We start from the raw sequence: 24148 nt of genomic DNA, 5'->3' as shown, positions 1-24148 counted from the left end.
AATGCAATCAAAATCTAGTTTTTTTCCTTATCTCTAAAGAACCTTTCACATTTCTTGCAAGACAGGTCTACTGACAACGAACTCCCTTAATTTTCGTTTGAGGAAATCTTTATTACTCTATTTTTGAAGGATAATTTTACAGGATATAGAATTCTAGGATGGTGGTCTTTTTTCTCTCAACACTTTGAATAGTTTCACTTTTTTCTTTCATGGCTTCTGAGGAGAAGTTAGATGTAATTCTTATCTTTGTTCCTCTATAACTGCATTTTTTTCCCCTTCTGGCTTTTTGCTGGACTTTATTTTTGATTTTCTGCAGTTTGAAGATGATTTGCCTAGCCATAATTTTTCTGGTATCTCTCCTGGTTGGTGTCATCTGAGCTTCCTGGGTCTGTGTGTTGGTATCTGGCATTAAATTTGGGGGTAAATTCTCAGTCGTTTCAAATATTTCTTCTGTTCCTTTATTTTCCTTCTGATGTTTCCATTTTGTGTATGTTATACCTTGTGTAGTTGTCCCACAGTTCTTGGATATTCTATTGTTTCTTTTTTTTTTCCGGTCTTCATTCTCTTACCTTTTCTGTTTAGGTGTTACTGTTGATATCCTCCAGCTCGAGATGCTTTCAGGTGCCATGTCCAGCCTACTATTAAGCTCCTCAAAAGCATTCTTTATTTTTTTATTATTATTATTTTTTAATCTCTAGCATTTCTTTTTGGTTCAGTCTTAGGATTTTCATCTCTTTGCTTACTTTATCTGTATGTTCTCACTTGCCATCTACTTTATCTATTAGAACCCTTAGCATATTAATTATGGTTGTTTTAAATTCCTCGTTTGATAATTTGAACATCCCTGCTATGTCTAGTTTGATACTGCTGTCTTTTCACATTGTATTTTTTGCCTTTTAACATGTCTCGTGTAAATTTTCTCTTGAAATCTGGTGAAATCTGGACATGATGTACCAGGTCAAAGGAACTGCTGTAAATAAACATGATTTGGTGTCTGACTTTTAGTGAGCCTCTACCTCTGAACTATGAACTTTACAAGTTTTTCTGTTTTTTTGTTTTTTGTTTTTTCCTTAGCTGCACAGGATGGTTAGAGTGCCTTAGAGTTGAGTATCTCCCTTCCACCAGGTCAGTTACTTCTTCATAATACACTAACAGTGTAGCCTCTGGTTAAGTAGTTTCTCGTGAGGGCAATCTTCGTTAAGAAAACAAAATACAGTGCTTTTTATTATCCTACAATGGTTCCTTCATCTATCTTCCTCCCAGAATCATAATACCCAAGAACAATTAATTTTTCAATCTTTTCAGGTTTTTTACTTGTTAGAACAGAGTGGAGACGATCAGCTCCTTTATATGTGGGATTGAAAATTGGAAGTCACATATATAATTTTGGGGGAGTTTAAAAAATATATTAACTATTTTTTAAGTGTACCGTTTATTGACATTAAGTATATTCACATAGTTTTTCAAGGTGAAAAAGGTTCTGGAGATGAATAGTGGTGATGGTTACACATAGCAATTTTAAAGAGATACATTTATATTTTGGTAGTGTTTTAAGGTCTTCTAACAGATTTTTATCTATCCTTACAATATTTTATTAGCTTGCATTGTATGAGTTCGGAAGGAATGACAGATATTCAACATTTAACAAGTATTGATTTGAGCACATACTCTGTGAAGGTCCTGTATCTGTTGATTCTGACACCAATTGCTTGGAGTTGGTACAGATCTACAGGTTAAAGAAAGGATCAATCCCACAAGACTGCCTCCATTTCAGATACTGGTCTCAAGTCCTAGGTTGTTACCTGTACATTTGACTAACTGGCATTAAATCAAGGATTCCTGCAACCCATTCTTCATGTTCAATAATTTGCCATAATGGCTTCTAGAACTCAGGGAAACACTACTTTTATTTATCAGTTTGTCATATACAGTATTATGAAGGATTTAAGTGAATAGCCACGTGAAAAGGTCTATAGGCCAAAGTCTGGAAGGTCTTGAACAGTAGAACTTCTGTTCTGTAGAGTTACGATGTACCTGGCATGTGGATGTATTCATGGATCCAGAAGTGTCCTGTTGGTACCATTATATGGCATGACTGATCATTAGCCATTGGTAATTAACTCAGCTCCAGCCCCTCTCCTCTCCCTTGAGATGGGGGATGGGGATAAAAGTTCCAACTCTCTAATCAAGCCTTTTCCTGGTTTCTAGCCCCCATTTTGGAGTTATCTAAGGGCCCCCAGCCACAGTCACCTTATTAACGTACAAAAAGACACTCTTATCACTCCTGAGATTCCAAGGATCTTAGTAGCTCTTGTGTCAGGAAGCACCCCTATCTATCAGGAAATCGCAAGGATTTTGGAGCTCTGTGTCAGGAACTGGGGGCAGAGACCATATGTATATTCTTACGTCATAAAGAAAAAAAACAATGGAAATTTACCCACTCTCTTGGTACTGTAGTTTCATCGATTGGAGAAGAAAATTCCTTTTCTGAATGTTTTGGCTTCTGCAGGCTCCCATTTCTACCACTGCTGCTGCAGTCATAGAATTACTTGGGGGCTGGAGCACAAAAAATGGAGTTAAAAAGACAACAACCACCCTGGGAGAGTTCTATAGTGTTCTAAATGTTAGGAGCGCCTTTTTTTTTTCTTGAGTCACAAGTATAGGCCTTCTGGAGTTCTCTTCATTAGCACCCCAATGTGTACTCTGAGTATTTTAGGTGTTGTCGATTAGGCAGGGGGATCGTGGAGGAAAGGAAAATGCTAAAACTCACTTCTGGTTTATAGTAATTTGAATCCTGTTCTTCCTTGATCTGCCTGCAATTACTTTTTTTCAGGGTTTGTAAATATTTGATACTTATATTCAGGTTTCATAATTGTGTTCGGTGAGACAGATGATGGAATATGCTTATTCTATTTTACCTGGAATTAGAAGGGCCACTGGTGTTTCTTAAAAGTCACTTAACTGTGGGAATGAATTTGATGCAGCCGAATGGGTTTATTTAATGGTAAAGGGACATGTGGGTAGAACATAGAATAGTTTAGACAAGAGAGTGGAAAGCATAGACCTCTAGGGTAGAAATGGAATTAGGAAGTAATGTTTCTAGGGAAAATGTTTGGATTACCTTTGAGTTTTAGAAATAATACTCAGATATTTATTTTCTTAGTCTTTCTATTATATACAATTTTTCTTTTGATGGGGCAGATTTTACTCTAGTTCTTTCTTTTCAAAGAGCCAGATGCCACCTCTATTAAGGTAGGATTTTTCTACCTTGGGTTGTCCAGAGATGTTCCTTGTAATTTAAAAACATTAATCTATTCTTTCACCCAAAAGAAACATGCCAATAGCTATACCTAGAATTCTTTCCTAAGCCAGCCAGACATTGGATTTGGAGAAAAATTAGATTTTGAAATAAAAGACAAATAGGAGTAGCCTTACTAAACTTTTTACTTGTAGAGCACCAGGGATTTTCAGATAGGAAAGCATTTAGGTGGTTGATTTTGCTATTTTTAATATTCATCTGAAGCTCTGGGTGAGAAACCAACCATAGACTGTAAATGAAGTGTTTTCATGACTTTTTTGAACCCAGAAGCAATATTGGATAGTGAAATCTGAGGTTAGAAAGCTAGCTTTAGAAGTTTCTAGGAATGCCTTGATAACTGGTAGAATAGATAATGGAAGAAGATACCACCATTAAAATGTGTTAACTATAGCCAGGTTGCATTTGTGGTTTTAGTAAGTTAGTAACTAACTGTATTTATCATTTTCATGCGCCCATTTTTATACCAGATCAGATCCTTAATTAGGATTTGTTGACATTTTTCATGAGTCTTAAAAATAAATTTTAACTGTTTTATTTTAGAAAACAAGATAAATCAGAACAAGTGTTGGCGAGGATGTGGAGAAAAGGGAATTGTTCATAATTTTTGAACAATTTTTTAAATTGACTTTTAAAGTAAAATAGAAGTACACGCACTGTATTTCTATGATAAGAAATACAAACTTTTAAAAAGCCCTTACTCCTAATTCAAGCTAGTGGAATGAGTTAGATTTCACCTTCCTGCCCCTAAATTCCCAGGTGAGAGAAACATTTAAAACAAGAAAAATAACAAACCAGAATTCTGATGGAAAATGGAGGGGGGACTATGGTCCTGGAAATTATGAGAATTTCTGAAAGTCAGCTGACGGGATCATTCAATCGAAAATCCTAGTCTAAACCACAGACAGGAGATAATGGCTTCAAAAGGTAGGAGCAGCTCCAGAAGAGAAAGATCCAGAGAAGGAAGGGGGACTTGGGACAACTGACAGGATGTCTGGTTAGGAAACCTCACGACCGTCCAGCTGGAAGAATCTTCCATGAAGAGTCTTCATTAGTAGGAGAAATGGTTGGTAAACTGGTAGAGCCATATCTTGAAATTCTTTAGTAGTTAAAAAGAATGAGTAGTTAAAAAGATATCTACATATTGATAGAAAAGATTTTTAAGACAAACAAGATTGAAAAAGAACTTGGGGAATGACACCTACAGTATAATATTAATGGTGTAAAAATCCTACACTAAAATGTTTTATATATACATTTTAAAAATTCTGTTTTATTATTAGTTTCAAGTATACAGTACATTGGTTAGACCTTTGTATAGTTTATAAAATGATGCCCCTGACTTGCTCTTTCTCTGACTCTCCACCTAGCTATTATATTAATGCTAACTGCATTCCCTATGCCGTGCTCCCCATTCCTGTGACCATCCATCAACTGCTAATTTGCACTTCTTTTACCCTTTTACCACATTCTTCCAGCCCCTCAACCTCCATCCCCTCTGGCCATCACCAGATTGTCCTCAATATTTGTGAGTCTGTTTTTGATTAGTTCTTTTTATTCCTTAGATTCCACATATAAATGAAATCATATGGTATTTATCTTTATCTGTCTGACTTATTTCACTCAGCATAGTAACCTTTAGGTCCATCCATGTCTTTGAGAATGGTAGGATTTCATTTTTTTAATGCTGAGTAATGTTTCATTGTATACATGAATCATAACGTCTTTATCTAATTATCTGTTGATGGGCATTTAGGTTGCTTCTGTATCTTGGCTGTTGTAAATTGTGCTGCCATGAACATAGGGGTGCATAGATCTTTATGAATTATTGTTTTGGTTAAATACCCAGAAGTGCAATTGCTGGATCAAAAGGTATATACATTTTTAATTTTGGGGGAAACCTCCGGACTGTTTTCCATGTTGGTTGTATCCATTTGCAATTCCACCAATAGCATATGAGAGTTCCCTTTTCTCCATATCCTCGCCAACACTTGTTCTCTGATTTATTGATGATAGCCATTTTGATAGGTACCAGGTGATATCTCATTGTGATTTTAATTTGCATTTCTCTGAAGATTAGTGACCTTGAGCATCTTTTCATTTGTATGTTGGTCATCTGTATTTCCTCTTTGGAGAAATATCTCTTCAGGTCTTCTGCCCATTTTTTAATTGGATTTTTTGTTTTTTTCGTTGTTGAGTTGTATGAGTTCTTTATGTATTTTGGAAATTAATCTCTTATCAGATGTATCATAAGCAAATGTCTTCTCTCATTTGGTTGGTTGTCTTTTTTTTTTTATTCATGGTTTCCTTTGCTGTACAAAAACATTTTAGTTTGATATAGTCCCATCTGTTTATTTTTTACTTTGTTTCCTTTGCCCGAGGAGATATAGCTGAAAAGAAATTACTGTTAGCAAAATCAGAGAGTTTACTGCCTATATTTTCTTCTGGAAGTTTTATGGTTTTGGGTCTTACATTTAAGTCTTTAATCCATTTTGAGTCTATTCTTATATATGGTGCAATAAGGTGGTCCAGTTTCTTTTTCTTTTTTGCATGTATCTGTCCAATTTTCCCAGCACCATTTATTAAAGAGACTATCTTTACCCCATTGTATATTCTTGCCTCCTTCGTCATATATTGAGTGAATACATAGGTGTGGATTTATTGCTGGATTCTCTATTCCATCGATTAATACATCTGTTTTTATGTCAGTAAAATATTATATATTTTTATAGTTACATACATTATGTAAAATCATAGACCAAGGATTCTCAATAGTGGCACTACTGACATTTTGTATTGGCTAATTCCTTGATATATATAGATGGCTGTTCTGTGCATTTTAGGATATTTTTAAGCATCTCTGTCCTCTGCCCACTAGACACCAAATATGACTCCAAGTCATACTTGTGACAACCAAAACTGTGTCCAGATATTGCCAACTGCGTCCTGTGAGACAGAATTGCTCTCCATTGAGATCCCTTGGCGTAGACAAAAGTCTAAGGGTACATACTCATGTGAGACTTGATTATTGGAGAGAGTGTAATGGGGATGGATATATGAGCAGTGGAGTTGTTAGCTTTATTTCGAATAAGGACAGTGTTAAGGTATTATGTATAATTCAAAAGACAAACTAAACAATACCTTTACTTTATAATATAAAGTAAATTTAAATTTAAAACTTGCAATGGTTGAAAGAAGAAATACAAATAGTTTACATGAAAATAAACTTTTAAATGTGTAGTTTTAGCATTTACACTTTCAAATATTTCTCTAATAGAAATACAAATGTGCATGTTCAGGGAATGTTATCGCCATTTGTTATACCTACAAGTTGGAAACAATGTCTGTTATTAGGGGAATGGTTAAAGTAGTTATGGTTTACCCACATTCCTAGGGATACTGTATGTAGCAGTTTAGCAAGTTGCAGAATGTGGTGTGATACAATTAAATCTTAAACACAAAACCACACACTTTTATGTCTACATATACATATGAAAATGTTTAGTGAAGTCTGGAATGACATGTGTAAAACTGATGATAATTGCTTTTAGGGTAGGAAGTGAGACTGGGAGATCTCTAATGAGGTAATTGTTATCTGTACTGCTTAAACTTTTTTAAAAGTCCAGAATATTCATACGTTACTTGAGTAAATAAAATAAAATTAAAGCAATTAAGAACATCATGCATAGTGTGATCATTTAGTGGCACACATTGAGCTGCTGGGGCTCTAGCAGTGCTTTGAGATCTCATGAGTTGATGGCTATCCATGTTTTATTAGAACTAACATTTAGCTATTCATATGGTTTAGAAACACTTTTTTAAATATACTGATTACAATGGAGATTATTTCTTAATCCTATTCCTAGAATTTCATACTACTATTGTTTTAGAAATCTGTATTTGGAAATATTCTATATCTGTGTATTTAAGTTTTCATCATTAGAATCCTGAAAGCATATGTGATAGTTTTTCTCTAGTAAGTAGAAAATGATTGCATGCTAGAGCTGAGCCCTCATTATTGGCATTTTTGTTTGTTTGTTTCATTTTGTGTTCCTTTTTTCCTCCCTTGTTGCAGTTTTTCGTAGATGGTATATATTTTAACTATATAACTAAGTTGTACCAATGTGTTCTTTTGTCAGTGATAGGCTAGAAATTATGATGAATCTATATAGCTTAAAAATTATTTTTATTGTAAGATATAACATTTACCCCATTATTTTTAATTGTATAATTCAGCGACATAGTACATTTACAGTGTTGTGTAACCATCACTACCATCCATTTCCAGAACTTTTTCATTGAATCTCGGTAGATTTTATAAGATGTTTTTCTAGGTTGTTTTTTTTTTTTTTGTCTTCATGGCTGTATGTTTGACTTCTGATAGTGGTATTGTTTCCATCTTTGGGACTTGCGTGAACCAAGATATACACACTCACATGTTTCTCGGAGGAGGGGTGATCTCTGAAAAGTTCTATCAGTCTGAATCAGAAAGTTTTATTGATGACCTTGTGTGTGTGTGTACTGAACTTTCCCAACATTTATAGAGAAAATAAAGTCAAATGTCTGGCTTCTATTTCTGTTATTCTACTAAATTGGTCTCCCAAATCACCAGAGATCTGATTCATCACATCTAATAGCTATTCTAAATCCCCATCTTAGGTGGTCTGTTTATAGCATACAGCATCGATGACTATTTCCTCTGATGCTTTCTACTCCCTTAGCCATCTTCTAGTTTTAGGCCTCTGTTCATTTGATACACTGTCTCCTGCTACAATGTCCTTTCCACATGGCTTCTCTCTCAGGACTCTTATTTGTCAGGTTAATTCTTTCTTATTTGTTAGTCATCGATTAAACATTTTTATCATAGCATTGTGCTGTGTGCCTAGAGTAACTGTTATAGCAGAGCTCTCAGCATAGGAGATTAAAAAATTTTATATAAAATTTCCCGATTTTTACTTAACGGTTTTATTGAGGTTTAATTTTCTCATCATACAGATTACCCATTTTAAGTGTACAGTTCAGTGATTTATAGTAAATTTTTAGAGGTGTGCAACCCTCACCACCATCCATTTTTTAAAAATTGCCATCACCTGGAAAGGTCTCTTGTGTCCATTTGCAGTCACATCTCGTTTTCACCTCCACCTAGGTAGCCTCTGATCCGCTTTCTGCCTATGGTTTAGTACTTTCTAGACGTTTCAAATAAATGGAATTATATAATATTTGGTCCTTTGCGTCTAGCTTCTTTCACTTAACATAATGTTTTTGAGACTCATTTATATTGTATGTAGTGGTTTGTTCCCCTTTTTTTGGCTGAGTGCTATTCTTTTGTATGAATATAGATGGTCCCTGACTTAGGATGGTTTGGCTTATGATTTTTCGACTTCACAGAGCTGTGAAAGTGCTATGTATTCAGTAGAAACCACACTTCGAATTTTGAATTTTGATCTTTCCTGGGCTAATGATAGGCAGTACGGTACTCTCTCATGATGTTGCACGGTGGCAGTGAGCTGTAGCTCCCAGCCAGGTATGCGATCACAAGGGTGAACAAACCATACTCTCTGGTGTACCATGTTGTCAGTGTTTTTTGGATGTTATGTTCTGAGCACATCGAAGGGAGGGTAGGTTAAGCTGTGATGTTTGGTAGGTGAGGTGGATAAAATGCATTTTTGACTTAATGATCTTTTCAACTTATGGTTTTATCTGATGTAACCCCATCAAGTGAAATAGCATTCGTAAACACATTTTGTTTCTCCATTGACCAGTTGATGGGCATTCGAGTCATTTCTTGTTTTTGATTACTCGAATAATGCTCTTATGAACATTTGGGTACATGTCTTTGTGTGATCATGTATTATTTCTTTTGGGTGTATATCTAGGAGTAGATATATTTGGTAACTGTACTTAACCTTTCAGGTACTGCAAGACTGTTTTCCAAAGCAGCTATACCATTTTACATTCCCACAAGCAACGTATGAAGGTTCAGATATTCTCATCAGTGCTTGTAATTACCTGTCTTTTTTTGTTTTTTACCTGCTTTTTTGATTATAGACATTCTAGTGGGTGAGAATTGGTATCTCATTCTGATTAATGGTGTCTTTTGAAGAGCAAAAGTTAATTTTGATGAACTCAAATTTATCAAAAATTTTCTTTTATGTATCAGTCTCTAGGAGATCGACATCTGTGGAGTATATCTCTTGCACTTCCTTGCCTCCTGCCTCTGGTTGGCTATTGGAAGACCTGAGCAGGAGATGAGGCCATTAATTTTACCTTCACTTTCCCGCCTTGCTGCAGTGCTAATGGTGGCTGCTTTCTTCTAGTGCTGTAGTAACTGGTAGAGTGTCCATGTTCCCCAGCTCTACTTCTGTTCTTCCTACTCTGAGCCCCTTCTAGACTAGGGATATTCATGGCTTCCCACTGTTGCTAGACCCTGGAAAACTCACCATTTCTTTGATGGTTCCTTTAATCCTGTTCACATTTGTTATTTTCAGTTAAACATATTTAAATGTGCCACTTTTTCCACAGTAAATCCTGACTGACATTAATTTGAACAGAAAGGTGTTTCTAAGGCAGAGGTTGGAAAACTTTGGCTGGTGAGCTAAATCTACTCTGTTGCCTGTTTTTGTAAATAAAGCTTTATTGAAACATAGCCATACCCCATAAGATTTTGTATTGTTTATGGCTGATTTTGTGCTTCAAAGGCAGAGTAAAGTGGTTTTGATAGAGACGTATACTACAAAATCTAAAATATCTACTATGTGGTCCTTCACAGAAATAGTTTGCCGACCCCAGTTTTAATGCATGTAAGGTAGCTCGCAGAATCCCAGGAATGCCACAGGACCACAGATAACCCACTGAGGCAAAATAAGTCTGTTCCAGACGTTCTTGGATAGACCCAGACATTCTAGAGCTGTCTTAGTAGAAGAACTGACACATTACTTCTGAGATGTATTCTGTCTGCAGAAGTATTGCCTTACTTTTTTGGATATGCCTGATTGGTGGAAACGAGGTCACATGTATGCACACTATTTACAGGGGAGTCTGGGAAATGTACTTTTATGCTCTCTGCCATTAATAACAGAGGGAAGCAAGCTAGAAAGGAGTGTTGGAATATTCAGTGAGTCTACCTGAAGCGTTTGCCGTGAGAAATTACCAATCACATCAGTTCTTTTTCTTTTTAACATTCTACGTTATTAAATTTGTTCTTCTTGCTCCTGCCTATAAACCAAACACAAATAACTAAAATAGTTACATGCCAGGGAAGTACCCCCATGTCATAGAAGATAGAAAGGATTAAATTTGCCACAACTCTATCAGTGCCAAAAGCAATACTAAATCAGAGCAAAACAGTTTACAGCTCACAACACAGCAAATAGTAGGAATGTCAGCATGGTGGCATTGGTCACTGGCTCACAAAGTCCCACGGAAGGATGTGATTGATCTATTTAGAAGCAACAAACACGATGGGGTTGTGTCATGGCTAAGAACACAGGGCTGTCAAGAACTGCGAAGGATCTGAGATTTTACTCTACTTGCAAGGTAACAGCCTCTCACAGTTTCTTGGATGCTAATGAAACAGGGGTCTCTAACTCCCAGGCCACAGACTGGTAGCATCAGGGCCTGTTAAGAACCGGGCCACACAGCAGGAGGTGAGTGGTGGGCCAGCGGGCTAAGCTTCATCAGTGTTTGTAGCCACATCACTGCCTCAGCCTCCACATCAGATCATTAGACAGACAGTAGATTCTCATAGGAGCATTGGTCCCTGGTGCCAAAATAGTCCGGGACCGCTGTAATGGAAGATATGAGACTGTTAGAGATGAAGAATGGTTTATTTACAGCTGTAGCAGTGATCAGAGTATCAGCACTTTTGCCCTGGTTCCTCATGACCCAATTCCCACAAGGTGATATGAGGAGGGTCAGGTGATACCTGCACATGCAGAGGTTTGCATTATAGAAGAGGAACTCTGAACTAGGATTCTTCTCACATAATGAATCTTTTATAATGGCTATTAGACCCCTGCCTTTTGCTTTAGAGTGAGACACTGTGCTTCTCTTCTAGGGCTGTTGGCTATGTAAGACACCTTTGCAAATATACACTTGACCCCTGAACATGGGTTTGAACTGTGAGGGTTTCCTTACACATAGATTTTTTTTTCAATAAATATAGTCGGCCCTTCATATCTGTGTTTCTCATCTGCAGATTTAACCAACCACAGGTCAAAACAGTATTTTTGTATTCCCAACCTTGGTTTCCCACCTGGGAATTCCCATAGTTGAATCTGGATGTGAAGGGATGACCACAGAGTCAAAAGTTATATGCGGATTTTCTACTGTGCAGTGGTCAGTGCCCTTAACCCCGGCATTGTTCAGGGGTCAGGGATCATTTGAAACAAAAGGCAGTCAGCATCTTGCTCACATGACATGCAGAAATGTAGAAGACTCATGCAAAAATTCTTGCCAACTAGGGCTAAGGTTCGGCACCTTCTGTAGCAAGCAGCACACAAACCAGTGTGCCTCCCTCAGGAAGCGAGTAGTTCTACAATTGTCACACTATGGTTGCTTGTCTTGTTTAGTTGCCTATGTGACTGGCTACAGAAACTGCTCAGGATCAAGGGGTGGTTTCGACTTTGCCATTTGGAACACCCAGCAAGGATGTTTGGGATGCCTCAGGCCCTCAAAAGTGTATAACTCTAAGATTGAGTGGGCCATGTTCTTATGAAGTCCCTATAGTAAGTCCTTATTGAATGTGGTAGATAGGTTCTGTGACTTTAAGGAAAATGATATATAATGAAACCAATTTTACTGCAGGCTAATATAGTTAAGTTTCAATTATATTAGAAATGTTATTATGAGTAATACCATATTACAAAGTACAGTGACTTAAATAGGATGACTTTCAAGTAGTTTCTCATATAACATCTGGCCATTTTAGGTCGGGAGGCCAATCGGTTTCAGAGGATATCCAGGGGCTATCGTTCTTGCTGTTTTGCTCTGCCATCCCCTAGGGCATGGGCGAGCAACTTTTCTTGTAAAGACCCAGGTAGCGAATATATTAGGTTTTATCGACCATACAGTCTATCTCCCAACTACCAACTCTTGCCATTGTATCACAAAAAAGGCTATAGGCAATAAGAAAATGAATAGGTATGTCTTTGTCCAATAAAACTTTATTTACAGAATCAGACATCGAGCTGGATTTGGCCCTCACTGTAGTTTGCTGTCCCCTGCCCTTGGGAGTTGCCTTAGTCTGTATTTGGTTGCTGCAACATTTCTGTTCCCGATACAGGGAAAGAATACAGCTGAAATTCAGAGAAGTGTCTTGTGTTTAAGTTGTAGATGATTTGGAAATTGTACGTTTCACTTTCTGATTCAATGACTCAAACTTATTGATATAAGAGAGTCTGATAAATCTGGTCTCCAGCTGGGCATTCATGTGCCATGGGAGCAGGGGAACAAAGGTTTTTGGGCATAACAGTGGTCTGCCACAGTGTTATGATGTCTGAAGGATTCAACTTTTTGAGAACAGAGAGACATAAACTCATGATACTTTAACCTTTTAACCCTATACTCTAGGTCTAGTCAGTTTGTCTTATCAGAAATTGATACTCCAGAGATGGATTTTAAAAGCATTTACAACTTTCCATTATCTCAGTCAAGACCAAATTCGTGGTGAATTTTCATTGGTGAAAGTAATGGTTTTATATTTAGCAGTATGGATATTACACATGTTGCTTATTAGTGAAATGAGTGTAAGTCAAGATATTTGGCTTGGCTAAATTATTCTGGACACCTTTCACCATTGCATGAACAAGACATAAGAATCTAGTGGGCATTTACCTTTAGGAATGGTGCTCTGAACTTGGATTTTTTGTTTTTTGGTATCCAGCCATTGAAGAAGATTTTTATTTGCCTTAGAGCAACTCTAAGGATTTCAGGAGCCTGCCTTTAGAATATTATTAGATCTTCTTTGAATGACCATTTCATTCAAGATAGTGATCAGATAAGAATAGAGACTTTATGCAGCGTGTGGAAAGGTTGTACGAAGCATTGTTTTGGTGTCTTCCTGAGAAATGTTTGCTTAATAAATGTCAATATATGGAGGAATTTAGACTGAGAATTGCTTTTATTATGCATTTTTAAATAAGATACAGGGTAAGGAAGTAGCTAAGCCTTGCCCATCTTAGACTTCTTTGGTATCCACCATCATTTCCAAAAAGAACTTGAGTTGTTCATGACCAAAGTGTCTTGATTTGTTTGTTCTTTCTTTTAAAAAAGTTTTTATTGTGATAAGAACTCAACATGAGATCTATCCTCTTACAAATTTTAAGTGTACATTATTGTTGATAAAAGGTGCAATGTTGTCAGAAGTCTAGTGCTTATTCATCTTGCTTAACTAAAACTTTATGCCTGTTGATTAATAACCCCTTTTTCCTCTCCTAGTCCTAGCCTCTGGTAACTAGCGTTCTAGTCTTTGATATTGTGAATTTGACTATTTTAGATATGTCATATAAGTGTTTGTCTTTCTGTGTCTGACTTATTTCACTTAATGTAACATCCTCAAGGTTCATCATGTTATCACATACTGCAGAATTTCTTTTTAAAGGCTGAATAGTATTTATATGTGTATACCATTGTATGTACATACCATACTTTATTGGTTCATGGACTTTTTAGGTTATATTCACATCTTTCCTGCTCTCTCCTTTTCTCTTTCCAATCCCTTTCTCTTGTTTCTTCTCTCTTTGAATTCTGGCTTGTTTGTATTTATTGTGTTTGTGAGAGACGAGTTCTGTCTCTCTCCCTATCTCCTGCCTCCCATACGTCAGAAACCTTACAATGTGAATTATTTAACTTAGGTGTTTTTTAGCTTCTTACGTTCCATAGATTACTTACCAAGGACATTTGTTCAAGTTTTTCCTAGACTAAAAAAGCACTTCAACCCTTTCTCAGCTATCACTGCCTCTCCCAACTTTTACCATCAACCATATCAACACCCCTCACTCCTCCCTGCACCCCCACCTTTCACTATTTCTTTCCCTACTATACTCCACAATCCATTTTATTGTGTCTTGGAACATTGACTTTGCTTTTGTTTTCATACTTGGTATCTCCTCCTCCCTTCCATCTTTCATCTTTCCCTTGATGCTTGTACCCCAGAGGTCAGTGAAATGAGAATATGGTTCTAGTTATGTTGTTTCCTCTTTTATTGTTTAAGGTACCATCATGCGTTCCTGCCAAACAAAGACTAGGTAAAACTTTGTTTTGGTTCTAGGATTGACTGAGAGTCAGTTAGTTCCCTTTTGTGCTATAAAAACCGGATTGTAGGAAATGGATTGGGAGTTTTGCAATTGGCAAAAATCTATTCTCTTTTTTTTTCCTGTAGTGTAAATTTTTGGTTTTACTGCTTTGAACATTATTTAAATTGTAACAGAAAAAAATAGTAAAGTCACCAATTCTGCCATCTAAAAATCGTGAATAAATGTGTCACGGTGCTACACATGTAGTTTTACAAAATGAAATAAAAATGAATGTAATATTTACTGACTTAAAAAAAAATTACTGTTTTCTAGGGATCAAACTGCATTTCTAGAAAGGATGTACCAGACTGCTTGCTAGTCTGTTGACATTTGTATTAATCTCCTTAGACTTTAGATACTTCGTATAACATAGAGAGAAGGGTTCTTTTTTTTCTTCTAGAAATAGAATTTTATCTGCTTATTTGCAACTTTTTTTTCTAGTTCTTCAAATTAAGATTGATGCAGTTGGCATTCTTTAATGTTCCAGTCTCTATGGGTAAATTTTGTATGTTTGTAATGTTAGAGAATTTGGTTAGATTTGATTGATATTGAAGTCTGGCCAGGTTGTGTGAAGCATTGCTGTTTCAGGCAAGGAGAACACCTAATCTATTTTTTGTCATCTTTGTGTTCTACCTAGTGTTTGCATTGAAGGCTATCACAAGGAAAGCTCAAGTATTCATGGTCATGGCAAATAATGCCCATGTGACTGTAGATATTGAAGTATTAGGTTTCAAAAAATCTCCTAGCATGAAAAAAATATCTTTAAAGCTGCTTGCCTTCCCTATCTTTTTCAGTCTGTGCTAGTTTAGAAGATATTTATAAGCTTCAGTCAGATCTAGTCTGGTCTAGTTTTTAACACTAAAATATTATTTATTTGATAAGGATAGGGACCAAGCAGAGTATCTTTTCAGCATATCTTAGGCATCTAATGGACTAGTATGAATTTTCCTTACATTCACAGTTTTAAAATTCTGGTACAATTTTTAACCTTTCTATATTCAAGTATTTGAATTCATTCTTAAGACGTCAATAGGAAGATAATTTTTTTTCAGTCTCATGAGTTGAAAACACAGTTTGTTCTGTTAGATCATTATTTGGCAAATAATAGGCTGATATAACTAATTTTTTTCTCTCTAAAAAATAAAAATTCAAAATTCCAAATTAAGTGCTTGAGGAGGAAACTAATAATTTAAAAAATTCTCTGTTGGAAACCTTCCTAGAGGAAAATTTTATGAAGACTTGACTGCTTTACTTCAAATCTTAGTATTTTAAGATCTTTTTTTTAAAACAGTAGCCAGCAATAGCCTAGTCAGTTGATTAAGTTTACCTTAGTTTAAACTTTCTATGATTATATATACATATATACATACATATATAGATATATTTTACTATTAAACTGTATAAAAAGGAATTTGTATTTTCTAAGATGTTAGTTTTTGAAACAAAAATACATCTAGTCAGCTTAGTTAAGTAAATAAATCATTCTTCAGAAGAGATCTGTATTACTTGAATAGTTTGTTTTGTATTTAGCCAAAGAAATTACCTCACAAAATTAGTACAACAGTAACAACAAAAATTGAAATCAAGTTTCAAAAGTTTTCTAAACTATTTTTCCCAGTTGACTTTCTTTCAAATAGCTTTGCTCAGCATTTTTGCTAGTACTGACTCCGGGCTAAACTAAGGGCTCGTTGAACTGCTAAAATACTTTTCTACCCTAATGTAAGGTTTGTTTCTGAGAAATAGAAGAAAAGAAACCAACCATTTTTTTAGAAATAGCATGCATTTTGCCTTTCTTTGTAAAATTTGTAAGCAGTCTTGATCTTTTTATGTATAATTTGTTTGGATGTTTATTCAACCAATATTAACATCTGCTAAAATATGTTAGGCTTTGACCTAAAGTCTCAGTGTGATTACAAAGTTTATGATAACATAGGAAAAATGTCTATTATGATGTTAATTAAAAAACAAAAGTATACGAAATTATAATGCCGTGTGGTTACAAAAGTATATTTAGAGAAAAGAGTGGAAGTAACTAAGTTAAAATACTATTAGGATTCTTCTCCTTTTTACTTTTGACACACATTTATTAGAGAAATTTTGGATATATAAATAAATATCCAAAAAATATAAATACATACATATGTATGCCTGTGTATATCTTTTCATTTCTTCCCCCTATACAACCCTCAGTTCTATATGTGTTAGTAAGATTTTGACTTTAACTGCAAAGACAGTGGCTTAAATGACAAATTATTAAAGTTGTCATTCAAATGTACATATGAGATAACAAGTTTTTAGCACATGACAGTGTGCTGGGGTAGATTTAAAAAGACAGAATTTCAGATACAGTCCTGACTTGCAGGACTTTATGATGTGGTGGAGGAGAATGTATAATTTATAATACACATAATCTAGAAAGCAATCTTAAGTGTTATTGCTTGGCAGGCTGTGATTAAATGCCAAAATTTGCACTAAGTAATATTGGATTTCAGATTAAAGAAGATAAAGCTGAAGTACTTGAAAATGACCTAGTAGTAGAGGTGACACTTCAAGTGCCTCTTTAATAATGGGTAATATCTGGGGGGTGGGGGAAATCACACACACACACACACACACACACACACACACACACACACAATAAGTGTGGATTTACCTGGTCAATTCATTCTTTTTAAAGAATTGTTTAGCATTTAGTTTCTTCTAGGAAAAAAAAAACTACAATTACAGCAACAAAATTGCTAATAATAAGATCTGAAGTAGGCAGAGGGTAACAGAGGAGGGGACATTCTGGTCTGAGGGAAGAAGAGAAATTCAAGCTGGGAATAGCAAGGTAAAGACAACCACAAGGAGAGCCTTGCTTCGAACATGTCAATATGTAGGACCCCTTTGTGAGCATGGCTGCCTTTCCTCAAAGCAGATGTTTTTAAATAAATTATAGTGTATATATTTGAGTATTTGATATTAAAATATTGATCTGTAAATCCCTTGGACAGATAGATATCTTACCTTTTAATGCACAGTACAGTTATTTACTTAATTTGAAAATATGTATTGAATTCGTAAAGAGAGTTCCGGGCTTCTAAAAGATGACATTCTTGGTTTACTTTTCTGTAGATCTCATTTAAAACAAAGGACTTGTTTAAAAATTACTTTACAGATGAAAAATTTAATTTAGCAATAATGCGAAAGTATTTGCCACCATCGACTGCTGGTAGGGGAGTGGGGTGGGTCATAAATGTCTGGGTTTGTGTATGTGCTCCAGTTTTTATATCTGCCTGTAAAATAAATTTATACTGATTGGGAGTTCCTTAAATGGGAAAACTGTTAAGAAAAGCCATGTAAAAAAATATGTGAATTCATTAAAAAAAAGATTTCTTTTAGTAGTAAACTTGATTCAGCGTTGAATGCCTAGCAAAAATAGATTTAAAACATAGAGTGAGTAGTCTTCAAATGGAGCATATATTATGAGTTTTGAGTGGATTTAGGACTTAATGCACATATCAATTCTTTTAGGAATAAAGGTAAAATGGACGAGGATCAAATGTGAGAATATTTAAATGATTCTCAAGATTTTCTGGTTCATGTATAGTGATACTGAACTCTTTAGTTCTGGGCTTTAATTTGTGCCTGGTGCTGACCTGATGCTGTGCAGGGACACTCACTGTATCACTTCATTCAGTCCCTCTAATTATCCCCACTTCCTGGGGAGCTTGCTGAGAACTGGACATGAGTGCTTGTTATTAAAATATTGGGCTGCCTTGGCTACATGTAACAGGGTAGTTTTGATATAAGACTTATGTATAGTGGTACTGAATAAGAGGCTAAAGTTGTTTGCTGTGATTTTACTTAATCAAATCGATAGAGAATATTATGGAAATTATTTGGTTAGACAATGGATTAGGCTTGTGATAAAGGAAATCATGATTAATATGGTTTCTGAGCTTATTTGTTCTATTGTTATTTTTTAGTTTATATTGAAAAAGAGATCTGACATGTGACACATAAATGACATGAGACACAATGAGATTTGCAACTTTGTGTATATTTGCATATGATGATAGTTCTTTTTGGTAGGAGCATCTGTTAATGCAGAGATTTGCCTCTTCAGGTTCATGTGAAAATGGCGGATGAAGCTGTCTGTGTTGGCCCAGCTCCCACCAGTAAAAGCTACCTCAACATGGATGCCATCATGGAAGCCATTAAGAAAACCGGAGCCCAAGCTGTGAGTCTGAATGAATCTATCTACAGCAGCTGTTTCATATGTAGTGAGCAGAAAGCTAGAGTTTGTATTTAAAAAAAAAAAAAAAAAAAAAAAGAATAACGATTGAAAATGCTGTTGCAGTTTAGTTCACGTCACATGAGTTAAATGTGGCTGAATTCGCTACTGGAAATCAAAGGCTTTGTAGCATCTGGCAGTGTTGGTCGCTGATCCTGCAGGTGGCTGCTGGATTCAGCTTTCACACCAGGGAGCAGTTTCAGTTCATTTCCAAATTTGCTGGGAAAAAAAAATCCCAATTAGTTTTGAGTATTAACCCTTTAAGTATAATAAGAGCATTTAAAAAAATTCTGTTATAAACAGTATTTAAAATACTTTGGTTTAAATTCTATTTTAACATGTAAAAATTGTGCACACCTAGTTATACTTCCAGAAATATAAACAATGTAATTGCTAATTATTTTATTTTGATCACATAACTAACATGGAGAAATCAATAATTCTCCCCACCCCAAATTCTTTTCGAATGAAGTGGAATCTAAGGAAAAGACTGGTTTCTGACATCAGAAATAGTGTTTTGTTGTTGTTGTGCATGTATGTGTTTTAATATCAAAAGAACTCATTACATGTAATGTTGAAAACTATGCAGAGTTATCTCTAAAATTGGATGGAAGCAGCCAACACCACCAATTAGCCTAGAATGTTTCAATTAGTGTTCACATTTCTTTTGAAGGAAATGTTTTAGTAAGATGCATGTTTAAATAAAAAACTGAATTCATGAACCCATATTATAGATGTTTACAGTTTATTAGCAGAGTTAATGAAGGTAACCTTTTTTAACCTTTTAACTATAGCTTGACAGAATGCAATCTGTTGTCGAATGTTTATATAAAATGAGATTGGTGGAACGAAACACTTATTCTGTGCTGCAGCAATTTAAATTATTCTGTACCATGTTTATAAAGATTGGTTCAGCATTTAAGAATGGAGAGAGTTCAATTTATTCTGAATAGCAAAGTCAAGTGCAAGTGGACGAGAATATCTATAGGTAAGATGGCCTTGACTGCTAGCAGAAAGGTAGTGTGCCTAAAGTGAATATAGAATAGGCAGTTTCTTGGAATTTGACTCTGTGCTCAGGAATGTGAGTTGGAGCTGATCAGAGAAGTAACCTTACTCAAAGGGCCCTTGAACAATGAACACATTAATGCACTCTGTATTTTGCTTATCAAGGTTTTACAATACGATACAAATAAAAGTGACTTTTGATTTCATTTCTAAGGTACATCCCGGTTATGGATTTCTTTCAGAAAACAAAGAATTTGCCAAATGTTTGGTAAGTTCGTAATGAATCATTGACTTATATTTCAGAAAGCAGTGTGATTGTTGCTTTTGTAAATGTGGGTACTAATGGATTATAGAATTTTAATTGACCCAACAATTCTTTGAAAATAGTTTGTGAAAAGTAAAGTTTTTACTCTGTAATCTGTCTTGACTTCAAGAGTAAAAATTGAAAGGTTAAAAAATCACCACTGCATCCGATGAATAACATCTAGTTTATTATATATCGCACATACTTTGACTTTTAACTTCACGTATAAACTTCAGATTTTGAACCAAAAGTCAATGAGTCCAGTGATTTATTAATTATTATACCATGATCATGACATGTAAAGCCAGAAGTAAGATTTTTTTTCCCCCCCTTTTATGGCATACTGTGGCATTTAGGATTGATCAAATCTTATTCTCTATTTTGGGAAAAGTTTTTTTTTCACGATCTGACTATCCTGATATCACCATTCTGGTTAGGTTAATTAACCTTACTTGCTACTAAGTGACTTCCCAGGTATATTTATAACTACATTCAATATGGTACTGAAATCTTATTTTTCAGGTACTAAAATAGATTGTGAGTAATGTTTCAAAAAGCCCCTTAGCCCACATCCTAGGTATTAAATTATCTTAATTTATTCTAATATATAATACTTTGTTTCTGGTGGTAGACTTGCATTTTGTCCTGCCATAGATTCAAATTTATTTATGAATGTAATCATTTTCTAGATAAAATTTCCACTTGAAATCTATAAATCTGTTTTGGAACAATTCTAAAGATCATAGAGTTCTATCTTAGAATTATCTGTTTTAACCAATTTACTTTATAGATTAAAAATTTAGGCCGAAAGAGGTTGTGATTCAAGATCACACAGATGGTAATAGTAAGTGTCTGGAGAGAGCAAATTTGGTAGAACTATCCAAAGGTCCAGATTTACCAGGTTTTATGCAATATAGTCACATTTTCCTATTTATATCACTATTTTTTATCTTCTTTGAAATGTTGGCTGAGAGTCTGTCATTACAGAAAAAAATGATTTGAATATAATGCTTACATTGAAATGTACTTGTACAAAATAATGCATTAAATTTAAGTTTGTTTAGGTGAAAAGTCTCTTAAACTATTGTCTATGGGCCAAAGGAGGCCTGCTGCCTGTTTGTAAATTAAGTTTTATTGGCGTGCTCATTCATTTATGTGTGGTCTGGGGCTGCTTTGCTTTATAGCAGCAGAGTTGCATAGCTGTAACAGAGCTCGAATGGCCTGGGAAGCTTAAAATGTGACTGTATGGCCCTTTAGAGAAAAAGTGTGAGAACTTCTGGAATAAATGAATATCTTAGTCCCAGAGAAGTGGCTAATATATTGACATGGCTAATATATTCATTAATGCATGTATTCAATCATTTAAAATAAAGCTTATTTGGGATCTATGTTCAAGGCATCTGAGAATTGTATAAAAATGAATCAGATGCAGGTCCTGCTCATGAGGAGCTGGTAATCACGCTGTTGAAAATAAGACAACTACACATAACTTCAGTGCAGGGAAGAAAATATTATAGAGTTCAAATTTTCTGTTAATGAAGATAAATATTATTTCCATTAGGGGTTTCACATTAGAGAAAATAGTGTAGAATGTATGACTCCCTCCCTTTTTCTTTCTAATCTATGTCCTCCATTTTTCTTTCTCAGTGCTATGCCTCAGCCAAGCCTGACTATCTATATACTGTTCTCAAACATGGCTGGTTCTTTCCTGTCCCATGCCTTTTATCACTCTTTCCCCAGTGGGCACACCTATCCTCTCCTTCTGCATTTCCAACTACTATCCCTTTTTAAATTTTTGTATTTCTCAGAGTTTATATTTAATATTACTTTATATTAGGTTCAAGTGTACAGCATAATGGTTACACATTTATATAACTTACGAAGTGATCTCAATTAGTCTAGTACCCACTTGGCAGTATAAATAGTTATTACAATATTATTGACTATATTCCCTATGCTTTACTTCTTATTCCTGTGATACTATCTATACTTAAAGGCACAATTCACATGTTACCTTTACAGGTACAGTGTTCCATATCCTTCTGGTGAGAAGTAATCTCTTTCCTCTGTTTTCTAGAGCATTAAATTTTTTTTTAAAGATTTCTTATTTGATATATATTTGGTATACCAAATGTTAAAATTTTTTTTATATTTTAATCTTGTCTTGAGACAAGAGACTTGGTCTTAGCCTTTGTTTCCCTTTTGTTTTCTATCTCAACAATTTCTACATAGTAAGTTCAATGAATGTTATGGAAGAATTAAGTAAATATTATTAGATTAAGAATTATAAAACAATAAACTTCAAGAAAACTGTCTTATCACAAAAAGGACTGTTTTGAAACTAGAAGGCAGGTTACTGTATGTTTTTGATCACTATGAAAATATGCATCTAGTGATGACTCTCTATTTGTGCATCATGGCAAGATTCTTATTTGGGATATAATTTTCCTACTATTAAAATCTCTTCCCATTGGAGTGTGTCATTTAAAATGCTCCTTTTGGAACATCTGGTTATAGTTGATAAGTTCTATAAAAATAACACAGTGAAAAGAAATTGCTTACAGATTTTATTATGCCATATAAACATTGTGTAACTATTTGTAACTATTGAAATTATATGGTTACTATTTCAAACTGAGTATATTCTTAGAAATATGATTTCTAGCATATTGGTAATAGATTACCATGTTAGTGGAAACTTGATGAGGAAGATTAGTAGATGAAATTTTATTTTTTGTTTAGTGCTATGATGTTCCCTTTATTGTAATACTTTTATATTTTAAATTTAATCAAATATTGAGATATTTTTCCCCTTCATTTCTGGTGGTTGTTTTTATTGCATTTCAAAGAGCAGCATATTTATTTTGTTCATAGAAAAACTATTTGTGCTTTATGTGATATCTTGTTTTTAGTTAATAGCGATGAATAAAAATTTGTTGAATTTTTTCTGAATTTATGCTATATATTTGCTTTAGAAAGTGTACAATAAAACAAATGTAAAAGCATACTAAACTTTATAAATTTCCTTTACAAAACATTTTTTAGGCTTAATTTACATAATATGGGATCAGATTACATGTAATTCTTATTGTACATGATTAAATAAAATCGTATCTTGTATTTGCTTAAATAATTCATGGAAAAAGCAAAGCTATAAATAATCCTCGTAGAGAATTGCAATTTTCAGTTGTTTTAATGTGATGAGCATGCAGATTTTATTCCCAAACTGTCTTTCATTCCATATTTTCCTTCTGGGCTCCTTGTATTCTGAGTAGTAAAGAACAGTAATGGGAGGCTGTGAGGAGTGTTAGGATTAAGAGAAGAAATTCTTAGTTTCTGAAACAGCTTTGAAAAGTAAAGCTACCTGCTCCTGGAAAAAGGGGATATTAGTTTAAAGGGATTTCATATTGTTCCTCATCTTTCTGGATTATATCTATGTATATATTTTCATATTCTTTTATTTCCTTTTTTGGGAGATTTTTAGCAAGGTAAGGAATATGACTATTGTGAAAATGAGATGTAATTGTTATCCATTGGATTAAACAAAAAATAACTATATACCATGTGTAGGCAAATGTACAGGTAAATTGTATTGTTCTTGGGAATATCAATTATAGGTTTTTTGCCATAAATTTATCAGTATCTATCAAAATTTAAAATGTACATATTCGACATGACAATTCTACTATTAAGAATGTCACCTGTAAAGATATACTTTTAAAATGTTCATTGTAAGGTTGTTTTATAAAAGCAAAATTTGGAAATAGCTCATAATTTTTTCATCTGTAAAATGAGGGAGATTGACAGCTACCCTGCAGAGTTGTTATAAAGATTAGAAACAACATATATGAAGAATTTAGCATAAAGTCTGGCATTGGCAGGCAAATCACCTCAGTCATTATAGGTGTTAATAATGGATGGTGAGAGCTACTGAAGAGTTTAGGGGTGTTAGA

The 24148-nt window shown here is 34.6% G+C and overlaps 1 protein-coding gene across 3 annotated transcripts in view; it reads left to right on the top strand.

Annotated features, from left to right (window-relative positions):
• The window catches only part of PCCA (propionyl-CoA carboxylase subunit alpha), a 321747-nt gene that overhangs the window by 30739 nt on the left and 266860 nt on the right, over positions 1 to 24148 (top strand). For all 3 annotated transcript variants that reach the window (XM_016123140.2, XM_016123141.2, XM_016123139.2), the window contains exons 5-6: positions 18719 to 18832; positions 20106 to 20159. In XM_016123140.2, the coding sequence (XP_015978626.2) occupies positions 18719 to 18832; positions 20106 to 20159 (168 nt within the window). The remainder of the gene's footprint in view (positions 1 to 18718; positions 18833 to 20105; positions 20160 to 24148) is intronic.

The sequence above is a fragment of the Rousettus aegyptiacus genome, unplaced genomic scaffold, assembly GCF_014176215.1.
Source record: "Rousettus aegyptiacus isolate mRouAeg1 unplaced genomic scaffold, mRouAeg1.p scaffold_m13_p_11, whole genome shotgun sequence".
NCBI lineage: Eukaryota > Metazoa > Chordata > Mammalia > Chiroptera > Pteropodidae > Rousettus > Rousettus aegyptiacus.
Note: the sequence above shows the minus strand (reverse complement) of the source record. Positions and strands in the feature narration are given on the sequence as shown.